At 35.0% G+C, this 15,266-nt stretch overlaps 4 protein-coding genes across 7 annotated transcripts; 3 read left to right on the top strand and 1 right to left on the bottom strand.

Annotated features, from left to right (window-relative positions):
- The first annotated feature begins 455 nt into the window (after nucleotides 1–455).
- On the top strand, nucleotides 456–3,950 carry LOC102611007 (uncharacterized). The gene is made up of 4 exons (XM_006482444.4): nucleotides 456–620; nucleotides 717–893; nucleotides 1,543–3,165; nucleotides 3,625–3,950. The coding sequence occupies exons 1-4, from the start codon at nucleotides 606–608 to the stop codon at nucleotides 3,652–3,654; spliced, it is 1,845 nt and encodes a 614-aa protein (XP_006482507.1). The 5' UTR covers nucleotides 456–605; the 3' UTR covers nucleotides 3,655–3,950.
- Nucleotides 3,951–4,249: 299 nt separating this feature from the next.
- LOC102606888 (uncharacterized) lies at nucleotides 4,250–6,660 on the top strand. Its single transcript, XM_052443663.1, has one exon. It carries the CDS (start codon nucleotides 5,823–5,825, stop codon nucleotides 6,435–6,437), a length of 615 nt encoding a protein of 204 aa, XP_052299623.1. The 5' UTR covers nucleotides 4,250–5,822; the 3' UTR covers nucleotides 6,438–6,660.
- A 996-nt stretch (nucleotides 6,661–7,656) lies between these two features.
- LOC102631483 (uncharacterized) lies at nucleotides 7,657–14,963 on the bottom strand. 2 transcript variants are annotated; one of them, XR_008055598.1, is made up of 9 exons: nucleotides 14,802–14,963; nucleotides 14,316–14,485; nucleotides 14,172–14,234; nucleotides 14,018–14,037; nucleotides 13,878–13,922; nucleotides 13,499–13,560; nucleotides 13,229–13,371; nucleotides 12,214–13,042; nucleotides 7,657–7,819 (listed from the first exon to the last, which is right to left on the bottom strand). XR_008055598.1 is itself a non-coding variant. In XM_006482596.3 (8 exons), exons 1-8 carry the CDS (start codon nucleotides 14,872–14,874, stop codon nucleotides 12,941–12,943), a joined length of 678 nt encoding a protein of 225 aa, XP_006482659.1. In that variant the 5' UTR covers nucleotides 14,875–14,963; the 3' UTR covers nucleotides 12,003–12,940. The 2 variants fall into 2 exon arrangements, 1 of the variants encoding a protein (XP_006482659.1); XM_006482596.3 differs by lacking the exon at nucleotides 7,657–7,819 and having other exon boundaries at nucleotides 12,003–13,042.
- Nucleotides 8,960–11,996, top strand: LOC102610498 (type IV inositol polyphosphate 5-phosphatase 7-like). Of its 3 annotated transcripts, XM_006482442.4 has the most exons (8): nucleotides 8,991–9,194; nucleotides 9,306–9,460; nucleotides 9,553–9,646; nucleotides 9,725–9,835; nucleotides 9,934–10,533; nucleotides 10,851–11,114; nucleotides 11,274–11,463; nucleotides 11,593–11,960. In XM_006482442.4, exons 2-8 carry the CDS (start codon nucleotides 9,364–9,366, stop codon nucleotides 11,686–11,688), a joined length of 1,452 nt encoding a protein of 483 aa, XP_006482505.1. In that variant the 5' UTR covers nucleotides 8,991–9,194; nucleotides 9,306–9,363; the 3' UTR covers nucleotides 11,689–11,960. The 3 variants fall into 3 exon arrangements, with proteins under 3 accessions (XP_052298984.1, XP_006482505.1, XP_024955333.1); XM_052443024.1 differs by having other exon boundaries at nucleotides 8,960–9,460; nucleotides 11,331–11,463; nucleotides 11,593–11,996; XM_025099565.2 differs by having other exon boundaries at nucleotides 8,991–9,460.
- Nucleotides 14,964–15,266: the final 303 nt, after the last annotated feature.

The raw sequence follows: 15,266 nt of genomic DNA, 5'->3' as shown, positions 1-15,266 counted from the left end.
TCGTCTTTATTTTTTTTCCTCTTTCAATCTCGATAAGGAGATAAATATACCCTGGAGAGTAATAAAAAATTATTTTTGAAATTATTATACCACGTACATTCAATCACGTACCATATTCTATTATTAAACTCAATAATTATTGAAGATGTTCAATTTTGATTCTTAATTAAATTGAAGGTAATTTGAGAAATGACTAGGATAATTTGAGATTTGGATTGCAAGGAGATTTAAACTTCATCTACGCCGCAAGCGAAATTTCAAAATTTAAAAATTGAAAATCGTGCCTTAACCGCGCGTTTCAACTAGAATCTGATCATTATGAAAATCCTCCTCGCGGGGGTCCCACATTTTGTTGCGCGCCTAAACACCAAAGGAGAAACGACATCGTTTCCGTCTCCCAACCAGAACTTTCTTTTTCCAAGTGGGCCCAGATCTCCCAACAGACAAAATCAGTTTGTCATTGGGACAATGAACAGGGGCAATCCAGTAATTTCGAACACTGGTTTCAGTTCTTAACAGATGCCAATCTGTTAAATTTCTCCAAAAACCCTCCAAAAAGGCAAAAACAAAACGCCCCTCCTTTTGGCTTTGGCCTTTCTCAATACATGGCAGAATCGGAGGTTTGTGAATTCTTTTCTTCGATTCTGATAAAATTCGAAAGTTTTTTTTTTCTTGTTTTCATTTTGTTGATTTTGTTTTTGTCTTTTGTGTTGTAGAAAATGGTGGCCTTAAAGAAGGCGTACGCGGACATAATTTTGAACACGGCGAGAGAGGCGGCAGCTCGAATAATGGCATCGGAGCGACAAGCGTTGCGTTTTGAGAAGGATCTGAGTAACACCAAAGACGAGGCGCTTCGTTTGCTTGTACGCGTTAAACAGATGATCGATTCAACGGTAATGTATTTATGCTAAAAAATACAAAAATCAAATCAAATGTGTGTTAATTTTGTTTATTGTTGTTTAATTTAGTGTTAGATAATTTGTTGTACTATGATTTCACTTCTATTTTGTGTTGTCTTTGTAGTTGCAAATTCTATTTCGTGAGTGAAAGATTACTTCTAAATGTAGAAATATGTGGTTTATTTGGAGTGCACGATTTGGTGTTGATAGAATTTAAACCAATTCTAAGAATTATGCTATAGTTTCTGTTAGTGACTGTTTGGGGCTCAAGTGTTGCCAGTGTTATAGTTCTTAATTAGCTATAATCTTTTGTGAAATTTGAGTTTCATAGTTATTTATTGATTTTTGAATGTTTATCACCAGTATTGTTTGTCAGATTTATTTAGTTTTGTTATGGATCTGTTTGGCCTTGTATTATTTTTTTCTCAAATCACTTTGAAAATTGGGTTGTTAGCTTGTTGGAATCAAGGCATGAGGTGAATGCCGGTCGTATTGCTGTTTAGTTTGTACTTATTTTCATGTATTTCAACATTGAAATAAAAGTTCACAATTAATGCAAAACAATTTGGGTGTAAGTGGGGTAACATTAAAGAACATAATGTTGGTCATTGTACTGCATTAACCAATCTTCTCTTCTTTACAGACAAAGGAAGCTGAGATAACATCCTTGACAAAGCAAAGAAAGGTTGATGAACTTGAAGCACAGCTCAATGAGGCTGAGGATGTTATAACTGATCTCAGATCGGAGTTGAGATGGGTTACGGATAAATTAGAGAAGGTGAAGAACAATCCGCTACAACCTGTGAATGGACAAACCACAAAGGAAGATGCATATTCTCATGAAGATGTGAAAGTTGAGGCAATCACACGCTCAATTTCAAACTCACATCTTGAAGCTGTGACTGCTTGTGACATGGAGAACAGCCCATTAAATCTGAGAATTTTGGATAATAGGTGCTGCAGTACAATTCAAAAAACTGAGAATTCTAGTGATTCTCATTTGGAGCCTGATGATCATACTCCCAACATAGTCTCCACAATTATGAAGGAGCCCGAGCCGTTCAGGAATGGATGTACTCAGAGAATTCATGCACTTGAAAGTAACTTGCTGAATGGGAAATTGCCTCAGTTGGGCAATGAAGATGGTCAATGTACCCCATTAATGATTGAAGCAATTGATAAGGCTGTAGGAAAATGCGCTGCACCCGCACCCCCTCCTAAGACAAAAAACATGGACGTAACAAATAAATTTTCTGGGGGAGAAGTAAAGAAGCTAGTTAAACCCACATCACGAAGAAGGAAGACTCGCTTTGGGAAAGCCAAAGCTTCAACACGCAGATCTTGTCCTGATCAGCCTAAAATAGCCTCTTGCTTATCCTCTGCTCCTTCCTGTTGCAAAACATATTCTGTCAATGGGAATGTTAAATCTAAGGTAAGTGCACATATTCGACCTTCCATCAAGGCGGATAATAGAGATAATGCGAAAATTTGTAGCAACCTCAATGGGAAATTGCAGCAGAAGAGAAGCTTTAATGAAGAGGAAATTAAGATCAGTCAAAAACAGAAAGAAAATGTGGGACTACAAAGTAGGGATTCAGCGCCTACCTCAATCATTTCTGCTCCAGGTCAGCTTATCAATCCTTGTCAGGCTTCTTCTGTTGTTAACCGTAGTGTGATTTATTCATTTGCCAAACGTGGAAATGTAAAATCCAGTGAAGCTGGATTGAGGACAGCTGACAATGAAGCTAAGATGAAGCCCTTGCTTCGTTTGGATCCTGGGTTAACATTAATCAGAAGTGGTGTGGATCCTGTTTCAGGATCGAAAAATGTTACTGTGAGCGTTAAGGCACTTAATAAATGTGGACTTGTTCAGAAAACTGAAGAAAAGGATGCAGAGTTGAAAAGTGAGTCGGCATTGGTAAAACCAGATGGTGGTGCTGTTGAAAATTCAATGGAAGTATGTTCTGAGTTGGGCGGTGAGGTGGTTAATGAACCAGTACTTTCTGACTCAAAAGATGCCAAATCATCTATAGAAACAGATGAATCGCCTAGTGAACCAGATTTCAATAGGGTCCTTAAATACACTTTCCAGAGAAAACGCAAGAAAGATTCCATGAGCAACTCTGGTGAAAACACTTCTCCTGACAAGACCATTGTGAAGAGGAGGGTAACAGAGAAAGAAAATGACTCACAAGAACCAGAAAAACCTACTTTAATTAAGGAATCATCTAGACATAGCCGGCGAGTGGCTCAGGTTGCCCGTCAGGTTGGTTCCTTTTCCTCATTTCCTTTATTCTCTTGAATGCAACTAAAATTTTATAACATTTACGATGGTATATTTCAATGAATGGATTTAATTATGTGCCAGGTAATTCTGAAAACATTGCATGTATCTGAGTAAAGAATATGTTTGAACTAATTAATACACGGTTGAAATTTTTATTACCTGATGTGTAGTGTAGCCTTGCATGGATAACTACATCACATTCTACTGAGCTAGTGGAACAAGAAAAATGAAGCTGATGGCGATATACTGTAGTTGTGTAAACAGATAGGTCTATATTTTTTATTCTTTAAAAACAAAAAAAAAAAGGAAATTTTGTGCAGTCTGAGATTTACAAGTCAAATTGTTTTTATTTTATATAAATTCTCATCTTGTTTTGATTGAATATCGTGGAGTAATTAAACTCTCCTAATCTCATTTTGTCATCCATCTTTTCTGCAGCTTATATCTTTATCGGGAAGGAGATGGTGATAGGCAATGTAAACAACTCATCTTTTCTTGCTCTTGAGAAAGTTCCTTAACCCGACACCAATGGCTGCATAGTTTGAGAGATACAAAGATACCCAATAACCATGCATTCATATTTCTATCTGATCATTCTTCTTCTTCATTTCTGTTGCATACTGTTTTTATAGTCTCATTGGCCAACCAGGGGTATAGTTATCAGAAACGTCAGCTATTAATGATGTAATAACTGGTATTCAAATGCGGGGTAATGTTATTTGCTCGAAATTTATGATTAGAGAAGTTAACTTTTGTTTGCTATAGTCCGGCATTGCTTTTACTGCTCAGTTAGTTGTTGCCTCTGAAAAACTGGCGGATGCAAAGAGAGAAGGAAAGAGATTCAATTTCCTAAAGTTATGCCATGAAGAAACAGAAGAAAATAATTTTGCTCATCTTTTGGGAACCATTTCTGTTCATCTAACCCTATGCTTTCCTTTTATTTATTTATTTTTTTAATCTGTTTACAGCAAGTGTGGAAGAAGAAAGAATACATGAATTTAACGTGAGCTTAGTAAGAAATTTAGGACTTAACAAAAAAGGTAATTGTTTTTTTTTTTTTTGAAGTATGTTATATAGAGATGTTACTGGCATTATATTACACATTATAATTAATATTTACAATTATATTATATAATTAGAACCACCGTCATACATTGACACATTGAAGTACTTACTCATACATTTTAAACTCTTTTTAATATTTGAGGGATGTTTACTCCACTTACATTTCGTAAGGGAGGGACTGTCTTTATTCAATTATGTTGATAATTGAGGGAGTACTGAAATTAATCTTTATAAAACTCTTATAGAGGCTCGATATCTTATACTGAACATTGTAAGTGCAAGACTTTTTTCATTACACCAAAGGCCAATCGGTAAAAAAGGATAATTGTTACTTGTGAACTTATGTCAAAAATTTTTATTATAATATTTAAAAACTGTTTTCAGGTTGTATAAAGTAAGCTTTGATATGGATTTGTCCTGAAAGATCATTCGCCATTAATTTTCACCTAGTCCTTGAATTTGGTGTTTGATGAATGGGACACGGTGGGGTCGGTTCTGATGATATGGTGCGAAGCAGGCGTGCTTTTGAGACCGTCACGTTTCTTTCTAGAAAAATTGCTCTCATATCGTCCGGCAAAAACCTGTTAACCAATCAGCGGTTGCTCTTACTTTTGCTTTTGTTATAAAGCATGCGTTTTCTTCGGCTATGTTGATCAATTATTAAAAATGATGTGCTGTAATAGTTAGCATTAATAAATGAGAGGACCAACCTTCATTTACATTATAGCAACAAGCACGGCTTGGGAATTGGTTCTAAAATTGGAAGAATATTCTGATTTAAACATGTTTTAGTTTAGTTGGGAGTGATAATTTTTTTATTATTATTGAAAACAAGAGTTCAGAAATTCGAATATGCTCACGTGAGCGAGGGAAGGGATTAAAATGCCTACACAATAAAATAATATTCAATGAGACCTCTTTTTTTTTTTTTTTTTTTTTTTGAGTTCGGGATTGATACTTGATTGTGGTCATAAACAGGAAAAAAATAAAAATGAAAAAAAAAAAGCCGGATTCTTCCATCTACCATTCTTTGGTAATGGGATTAGAATGTGCTTTTAACATCACTAAAAGAACTTTCAGAAAAATCAAATAATCAAAAGCATTTCTTATCAATTCATAGTGTGTTGCAATACAAAACAAATTAGCAATGTGGGCGGTGCCACTGCTAGGCCTTTGTTTAGGTACACTAGTGTGTGTCTGTGTCTTAACCTCTTAGCTTTTGCACGCCAAAACCTAACAATAAGTAAACCATAGGTAAATCCTTAAGTTGGAGCAATCATATCCCACATGGTAACTGTAATAATGCTTGCAGTCGAAAATTTTTTTATGTTTTCTTGTCTCCCTTATCGACTGCACACTTTGAATTACATCAGTCACGTTCTCTGATCATCATCACCACTTTATCCCCCTTTTCTGATCATCATAAGCACAGCTGGTCCCTTAAAATGGACACCCCCCCCAAACACAACAGACACACACACAGAGAATATCAATCTTCGCATTCTATATAAGCTCTTTTGATCACCATCACCCTCACAGTCACAATTAAACAAGAAAATTGAAGAAGAAATATGGAGGCAAAGAGAGAGTGTGTTAAGATGGAGGCAAGAGAAAGAGAGTTTGAAGATGAAAGTAAATACACAGTTCTGTTTACAGCAGGGACAGCTTTTTTTCTGGTGGGTTTGAAAAGGGTTATAATGATGTTTTTAATTGAGCAATGGCGCTTGTGGGTGTTTATTATTCTCAATCTTGTGTTAATGGCTATTTTTTTCACTTCCATGCATTGCAAATCCAGTGATCAAACTCAAAATCAAGAAAGTAGGGGTGACAATGTGAAGGTACAAAAAATGATCAAGAAAAGAAATGAAGAAAGTGGGTATTGGTCTGCTGATGATCAAGTTGAAGAATGTAACACAGACAACAAGTTACAAAGAGAAACTAGTGAAAACAAAGAAGTGACGGGCATGGAAGATTATGACGATGCTGATGCTGATGAAGCAGAGCCGCCGCGGCTTTCGAAGGAGGAGTTGAATGAAAGGGCTGAAGCATTCATTGCAACATTTAGGCAGCATTTGGTTTTAGATGCAATAAGAGGAAGGGAAGTTCAATTATTCAACAGGCTTCAGAAGAGGGAAAATCGAAGCTTTCCCAAGGTACAAAAGACAACTCATAGTTGTGTTTTGTAAACTACTTAGGAGAACTTAATTCAGTACCTTTTTTTTTTAACAATTAATTCAGTAAATTATGTCTGGAGTTTTTGAAATTTAATCCATATTTTGATATTTGTAATTCTTTTATCCATTTAAGATTTTGCTCTATTTATCTACAATCCTTTTGTTCCTTTGTAAGATGTTTATTATTAAATTGTAGTAAACAAAGACTCCGGAAAAGTGTGTTTGTAGATGCTAATTAGTTGAATTACGAAGATTTTGTAGGGTGATGAAAAGTGTAAATTTTCATTTTTGTACAAGAAGAAAACTATCCACCCTAGAAATTTAAAACTGCAATAATGAGCAAAATGGAAAGATCAATTTGTTTGAATTCAACATCTACTAATAATTGAAAAAAAAAAATTCTCCTATTATAAGAGGAACTCAATCTTGTGCCCTCAACTTTTGCGATATATTTTTAAATATAACCTATGAATCAGACTTGTGACTGTTATAAAAAAGAATAAAAATTTTCCTATTAAATTACAATTTACACAAAAATAAGACATTCGATTTTCATTAAATAAAAAATGTAGAACATTAAATCTAAATTTATGTACTATTATTAATGGACGTGATAATAAAAGAAAGCTCTAAAGAAGAGCTCATACTAGCATAAGTAAAATCTTGATTTAATTAACAGATTTCATTAGATTTTTTTAAAGATTGTACTTTCTAAATTAACTAGAAGGTTAGTAGCTACCAACATGTTAACGTTACTCCTTTTTTTTTTGTTTTTTACTTATTTTTCTTTCCTTGCACTTCTTGGAAATGCAGCCGACTTGTCGTCCATAATTTCGACGTGCGACGTGTCAACCACTACGATGACTTTCGAAACACGGACTTCCAACCACAAACCACTAATTTAAAGCTCATATCAAACCACAGAAAGCTCAATAAACAGCTAAATATTATTGTTATTAGGAGATGAAAGACTTGCCCGTTCCAACCACCTAAAGCTCACTATTTAAATGATTTTTTAGTAGACTGAGATCAAAGAAATCTGAGGAAATCAAGAACTTAAATTAGTTTTTTATTTTTTGAATATATGATAGATTATAATTTCGACAAATGATTATGTAATAAAGTTTGACCTCTTGAATCTGTTCATGTTCATAAATTCATTTGAAGGAGTAATTAAATAAGAAATTGATTATGAAACACATAAAATTGTTAACTCGACCCTCTTATAAACAAGATATAACTTAAGGTGTATAAAGCTTTTCAAATGAAAAGGTTCTTACATTGCAAAATATAAATTTCTTAATTTATATCGAATGATTTTGTTTAATTCTCTGCCAATACACTATCATTGAGTGACAAACGAACATGTTACCCTTGAAATTTGCATTTTGCCCCTGTGAACAACTCTTAAGAATGTAAATATGGTACATGAATATCTACACATTCAAGATTTTTTCCTGATTACCATTGCAATAATAATGGTCGAATTATCAAAATTTTGGTTTAAAAAAAAAATGTGTCCGATTTTTTTTTCTCCGGTAGTCTACTTGCATGGGTGGCTAAGATTCAATTTTTCTATTAAAGATCTGAAGATTTGGGTCATAAAGTCGGTGTCGTCTATCATGTTAGTTAAACGAAATGAACAAAGGCAGGTAAAGGCATCGTGCAATTCATTTATGGTCGAAGTTGATAGATAATAACATAGAGAAAAATCTCATCCATTTCTCGTTAGAATGTCGACAACCTCTCAAAAGCTGCACCAGCTAATAATCATCATTGTTATCAATATGTCACAAGCAAAAATAAATATATAAAAACTATTAATAGATTATAGATCCCCCAGTGCACCTTCTTCGATTTTCATGTCTTTTAAAAATATACTATTCCTTTTCACTTTATTCGTGCATAAATTTTTCATGCCGTTAAAGGCAAGAGGGTCGAAGCATGACCACATATTACACTTATTATTATTATTATTATTAAGAAAAGGAAAAAAAATTATGTCATATTAAGAACAAAAAAGCTTTTAAAATGTCTCCAAAAAAGTTGGGAGTTCGAAACTGAAGAATTAATGCTACCGTACCAGTACTGATAATATATGGAGCCATACGATTCGTACTGCATATGATTTGTATTTCCTATTGGATTGATTGGTGAGGGAGATAGCTTCGATAATAACTTCTCAGATACCCCCACTAAGTATGAATATGAAATCAAGATATTACAAATTGCTAACAAAGTACTTTGTCCTTGACGTTCATGCAACAGTTAATCAGAGTTGATTTATCATGAACTGACTAGAAAGGTTCTTATACTATTGAATTCACTCGCATACTAACAAATCCCCAATCATCATCATTCTTATCTAACAAATAATGGCCCTGTCATTGGTTGATGAATGAATAGGAAATCGAGTACGGTCAGCCACATTTAATTGCTAATGGTCCATTAGATTAGATGTTTACTTTATACCATGGAGGGCTGTGTTAGTGTGTTGTTTGACTAGTCCTTTCAATAATGAACTTTGTAACGTAAAAATCCACGGGACATACGTGAGATTGTGAGGAGCACCACCACCTACCAGCTCTCATAATCAAGCAAATGATAGAGCCTTGTGAGGCTTATATAATTTTGGTTCCTTTTCAATTCGAAGACTGATTAAACTAAACAATCAAATATGAAGGGAAGCTTGTTCATGTCATTTCCCAACTAATGAAAGCTATCCCTATGACTTTTACTTGCTTCTCGCTCTTGGAATTATCACTAGATGTATTATTTTTCTTAGTCTTAGTTTTTTGGTCTTGTCTGTTTCATCTTTCTTTCTTTGGTATTGTCTAGCGATTAACACAATGACTCTTTAACAGCAAAGTCTATGTTCAGTGTAGGACTCGGACATGGGAGAAACAAGCACCTAGCCATTAACTTGTGATTTGACTCCATGGGTAGGCAGAACCAGAAGCAAAGAACAAGGAGATTTAAATGGTTTAAAAGGAAGCCTAAAAAAGCTGACCCTTACCATATAAATGAAATTTCAGGTTAGTTTGTTCTTCACATCATTCTTTATAGCTAGCCGATAGTGAGTGGTTAATGTGTTTGGTCTCATGCAACAAGCTGGTTGTTTTTGCAGATGCCGGGGAAGATGATGGTGATGATAGCATGGATGATGTTGAGGAGGTTGTTTCAGCGGAGATGGATCCATGCATTTCGACTAACAAGTTAAGGTGAGGTTTCTACAACTGTTTGTTAAACAAGTGTTAAATGAAATGAATGTTTTGATCATCATATGTTCATCATTTCAGGATCTTTGTGGGTACTTGGAATGTCGCTGGAAGATCACCTGTAGGAAGCTTGGCTGTAGACTTGGATGAGTGGCTAAATCTAAAGGATGCAGCGGATATGTATGTTCTCGGGTATGTAACTATTGAAAGGGGATCATTTTATGCTCTCTATATAATGATGAACCTAAAGTCTAATTTGACAACTAATTCAAAACTTCTTCTCTTATCAGATTCCAGGAGATTGTTCCCTTAAAAGCTCGCACAGTGATAGGAGCAGAGGACCCAACAGAAGCAACAAATTGGAATTTACTTATTGGAAAAACTCTTAACAATAAGTATGGATGCCCGTGGTTGTCTCCTATGTTCAGTCAAAATATTTCAAGTGACAGCTATCTCTTGGACACTGAAATGGAGAGTAGTCTCAGCAGCCGTGCCAAGACTCCAAAAAAAGAATGGTGGAGAACTCAAAGTGAGAAGTTATATTGGGGCAGTAAGTACAAGCTCATGGCAAGCAAGAAGATGGTTGGAGTGCTTATAAGTGTGTGGATAAGAAGGGAGTTGCTAAGAAAGTATTGCATTTCAAATGTGAAAGTTTGTTCAGTGGCTTGTGGCATCATGGGGTATTTGGGGAACAAAGGTTCAGTTTCTGTTAGCATGTCAATTGAAGGGACCAGTTTTTGCTTTGTAGCAGCACATTTAGCTTCTGGTGAGAAGAAAGGCGATGAAGGCCGAAGGAATCACCAAGTTTCGGAGATTTTTAAACGAACTTCTTTCCCTCGATCTCCGAATGATGACGACAATCCTCACCCTCTGACCATCTTAGGGCACGAGTAAGTGCTCTCTAAAACACATAATTTGGAATAATATTTCAGATCTCATTTACTCAAATCTATAATTTTCAACATTTAAAACCTTCTTTATACTGAATTTGTAAAATCTTATGACTATTCAACCACCAAGCTTCTATTTTGAATCTCCAAAATATACCCATAAGATACTAGTCTAACTAAAGTAAAGAGGGGTAGATATGAAGTATTGTGTTAACAAATTTTAAGGCTAAAATGGAGAGAATAATTAGTTACCGTTCTTAGTTTAATCTAAAATATATCTTCAGCTGAATCAAGAGATGTTTTTGTTTGTTGAGCAGTCAAATATTTTGGTTCGGAGATCTCAACTATAGGTTATATTTGGAAGACAATTTAGCAAGGCATTTGATAAAGAAGCAAGACTGGAGAGGATTGCAAGAATTTGATCAGCTTCGAAGGGAACAAGAAGAAGGCGGAGTATTCCAAGGTTGGAGAGAGGGAAACATTGAATTTCCACCGACATACAAGTATTCTTCATCAAATTGTAATCGGTACTCAGGGGGAGGTCCAAACAGATCAGGAGAAAAGCCCAGGACTCCAGCTTGGTATATTACTTAACCATGGTTCTGGTCTAGGTTCTACAACTCTAGAATCACTATTAAAGAGCCAGGACTCCTCTAGGTCCTAAATCTAGAAGCATGAACTGTATTACTAGTTCTTTTTTATGATAGCTCATTAAGAATAATGCATTAATCTGGTGGCAGGTGTGATAGGATTTTATGGTATGGAAAAGGAGTGAAACAGCTTTCCTATTTTCGCAGTGAAAGCAGGTTCTCTGATCATCGGCCTGTCTCTGCCCTGTTCTCTACACAGGTGGAAGTCACAAGGTCCAATCCTAAAGCTGTTGCAATGCAGTCCATTCTTCCGGCCAACATAATGTCTCCCAAAAATACTGTAAGTTCAGGCAGTCCATATATATAGATGTTTTCTTGGACTTTAATACTATTATCTTTACGAATGATTATAATGTGAACACGATTATTGATCATCACTCGTATTCTTAAACGGTCATCAATATTTCAGGATCTAGCAAAAGCTGATGAAGAGGCTGCATCTACATTGTTATCATTAATGGTAAAGGATATGGAATTACCACCGACACTTATAAAAAGTCTGTAGATAAAACAAGTAGAAGAAGACAAAGATGGTCTTTGGCTAATTATGTTGCTACAGTATGCCGCTCTAGGGTAGGCTATTATCTCTAGAGTTTCTTCAGTTTTTGTACTTAAGGAGAGGGTAGCATTAATTGGCAATCGAAAGCTAGACCCCAGAGATATAAAGAAGAGCTCGTCATCACATAAATGTAATTAATATGTTTTGAGATGTAATTTCAAAATAAATAAAAAATGTTTTGAGATGTATGTGGCTTCAATTGAGATATTATCACAATAAGCTTAAACAATCTATGCAAGAGTTCGAGATGCAATAATCAGTTGAAAGCAATCAGCAATATTCTTTTTAGCAGTTTCCCAAATTGGACTGTAATTATTTTCCAGAGCACAAGAACTTATCTAGACTTTCAGCCAACTTTATCCATACAGTTTCAACTAAAGTTCCAAGATTGTGTAGCTTCTTGAGTTCAAATATGTAAATCCATAGTGATACCAAAACTTCAAATATAGCAGTAACTCATGAAATACTTACAAGAGATCAGTTCGCTCCATTTGCCTGAAGTATACAACCCAAGTCCTCCACATTCTCTCTGCTGCAATTTGAACATATACACCTCCTCTGCAATTCCTCACCGAGAGAAGCACATCTCTGCTCCAATTCAAAAGTCTGCTTGTTTCCAGTTAAAGAGACATTTCTAACTGTATCTTATAAAGCTTCAAAAACAAAAACCTAATTTAGAACAAAAGCAGCGTAGCTGACTGCACTTGCCTTTTCAATCACCAAAATAAGAAAAAGTAAAAAACAAACTTCAATACATGATTGAGTTCTTTTAATTCCAAAGGAGGTAGGAGAAGAAATTTCAACTATTGTGAGTTCCAAGAATGTTGGATCGGGAAGGCCAACAAAGAAGAACAAGCTTCCAAGTAGTGCTTATAATTTCCTCTGTTGTTATAAGCAAGCAGAGGCAAACCAGTGGAAGATTATTTTTGGAAATATCCTAAACAAACGACTCAGAAAACTTCATTTGAAAATGGGCATTTCAGTGATGAAATTTTCGAGGTCTCTTTTCAAAGCAAAAAGTTCCATTTTTGTGCTCTCCATATGATTTAGATTCTCAGAAATCATTCACCCACGAATTTAATAATCACCATAAGGACTGAACCCTGTCCTTTCATTTTCACTCCTTTGTACACAGTTTCCCTTTGGTCGAAAATGTTATCAAACCTTGACCATAAATTTGGTAGTAGCTACTGTAGTTTTAACAAGGATATCTCGTTAAGTCCTGCAATGATCCTGTTTCGTAAGCAATCATCTCCATCAAGGACACCTTCCTCTCAAGATCAATCAACTCCAACTGGACCTGCAGGGGTGCAAAAGTATTTAACCTTTCTGCGACTAAATTCCGAAGGAAACATTTGTTACTTTTAGTCTTTTAAAATCAGGGAAGATATGACATGGAAACAGTTTCTATGATAAATTAAAATCATGTAAAGCTGTTGCAGAGCACTGTATTAATGTTTCTAAAAAACAGAAGACCATAATTTACCTGCTTTTGAATTTTCTCCTCCTCTTGGTACAGTTCCTCCTCTCTAGCTGTTTGAGAAACTACCTCAGCTATCTTATCCTCAAGAGTTTTTAAAGCAACTTCAGGGACTCCCTTCTTGCTGAAATTGTGATCTGCTTCTGAAACTGTAAAATTAAGCAAAAAGAACTTGATGATATGAGTTAAGATCTTCATCCATGAAAAACCGAACCAAGTTGCAGATCTGCTACAAGGTTCGCTAGACAAGTGGAATGGCGTTATAGAGGAAGTCACCTGCTGCAGTTCCAAAACTATCATCTTCCTGAAGATTGAAAGCTATTGACTTGTGGAAAGTCCTACCATAACAAGTAATTAGCTGAATAGTTAGTACAATAGTGATTAGAATGAATTGTATTCTCTAAAGTCATGGCCATCAGACAAATATAGAATTTGAGCAATGCAAACAATGAAGAGCTGAAATAAAATTTGATAAGTACTGGAACCTTAGAAATGCGATGAACTTTAGGTTCAAAATCAAGATATTCACAATAAATTTCATATCTGTAAGTTATTAATCCTGGAGCAATATCTCAGTTAATATGTATTAAAGAAAACAAAGAACAAAAGGAAGAATGAAAATAAGACTTATCATGATCTAAAAAATGAGACCAACCTTATCTTATCATTCAACTCAAACATTTGGACAATAAAGCCATCTCTGCACAGAAACATAAACGGAAAACACAATCAATCATGACTATTTCAATGTTTTGAAGAAGAAAAAAACATGAATTCTGTAACAAGAGCATGTACCGTAAACTTTCTTGTTCTTTCTTCGTAAATCCAAACACAATAATGCATCCACCCAGGTTCAACAGAACAACGAAAAAAATATCAATAACATAAGAACACAAAATAGCCACTTAATTAAATAATTGCAAGATACAAGACAAGCATAAATCAGTACCTTAAGAGCTTCCACTTCGGCTCCAACTGTTGAAATCTCATTGTGTATTAAAGAAATTCTTGACTGCAATTGATTCAACAAAAAAGAATTTTTCAATCAAAACGTAATAAAAAAACAATCAAAGCTAAAATAAATAAAGCAAACCTCTAGAGCTTGAAATGCTGTGTTGTTCAAAGCCAACTCAACTTCGTATCCTTTAAGCTCTTGCTCAATTGTTTCCTTGAATTGCTTGGCCTCTTCTCGCTCGAAATTTTCCTCCTCTAACTCCAATCGGAGTTCCTCAATTCGTTTCTTTAAACCTACCACTCTTCTCTCTGCATGTACGGACTCACTCCAATCAAATTTTGTATTCCAGTTTAATAACTGAGAAAATCAGAATTTTTAAACTTCTGATACATTTATTGATCTACACATCTCCAAGCGCGGACTGACTGTTTCATTTTCAAATTGCACAGAGTTTATGACCTCTGTTTGGTTACCGAGAAAATGCAGGAAATCGCAGAGAGAGAGAGAAAAAAAAGAAGGTAATAAACATTTAAAAATACGTTTGTTGTTAAATTACTTAGATCCTCCAGAAAACGTGGAAAACGTTTCAACAACAGAAATAATCAATCAAACAATGATGCTAACCTCCCTGAGATTTTTCAGAGGCGAAATCACGAATTAGGGTTAGAAGATGCTTCTTTGGATCGCTTCCCGCCATTCTGGCTCTCTTTCTCTGTGCGCGCTGCTATTTCAAATTTTAAAATCTTTTGAAAAAATGAAACTGTAGAAGAGATTTCGAGGAGGGCCTTTTTACAAATAGACGCAGTTGAGAATATTAAACGCATCCCACCAATCATCTTATTACACCCGGCTTCTTAATAAGCGTCATACATGCTCGTCTCAAGATTCCCTTGGCACAATGTTGGGCCCATGATATATGAGAGAAAGGGGGGAGCCCGAAATGGATTGTTCTAATGTTTTTATTTCATGAGAAATTTTGTGACTTAAATATTTAATATTTTATGATATTATAATGATTTATGAGGAAAAAGAAATAGAAAAATAATTAATTTGTTAATTTATAATGGTGGGCATATTTCTTGATTGCGT

This window comes from Citrus sinensis, chromosome 6, assembly GCF_022201045.2.
Source record: "Citrus sinensis cultivar Valencia sweet orange chromosome 6, DVS_A1.0, whole genome shotgun sequence".
In the NCBI taxonomy this organism is placed as follows: Eukaryota; Viridiplantae; Streptophyta; class Magnoliopsida; order Sapindales; family Rutaceae; genus Citrus; species Citrus sinensis.
The sequence above is the reverse complement of the archived record's forward strand: the minus strand, read 5'-3'. Positions and strand labels throughout refer to the sequence as shown.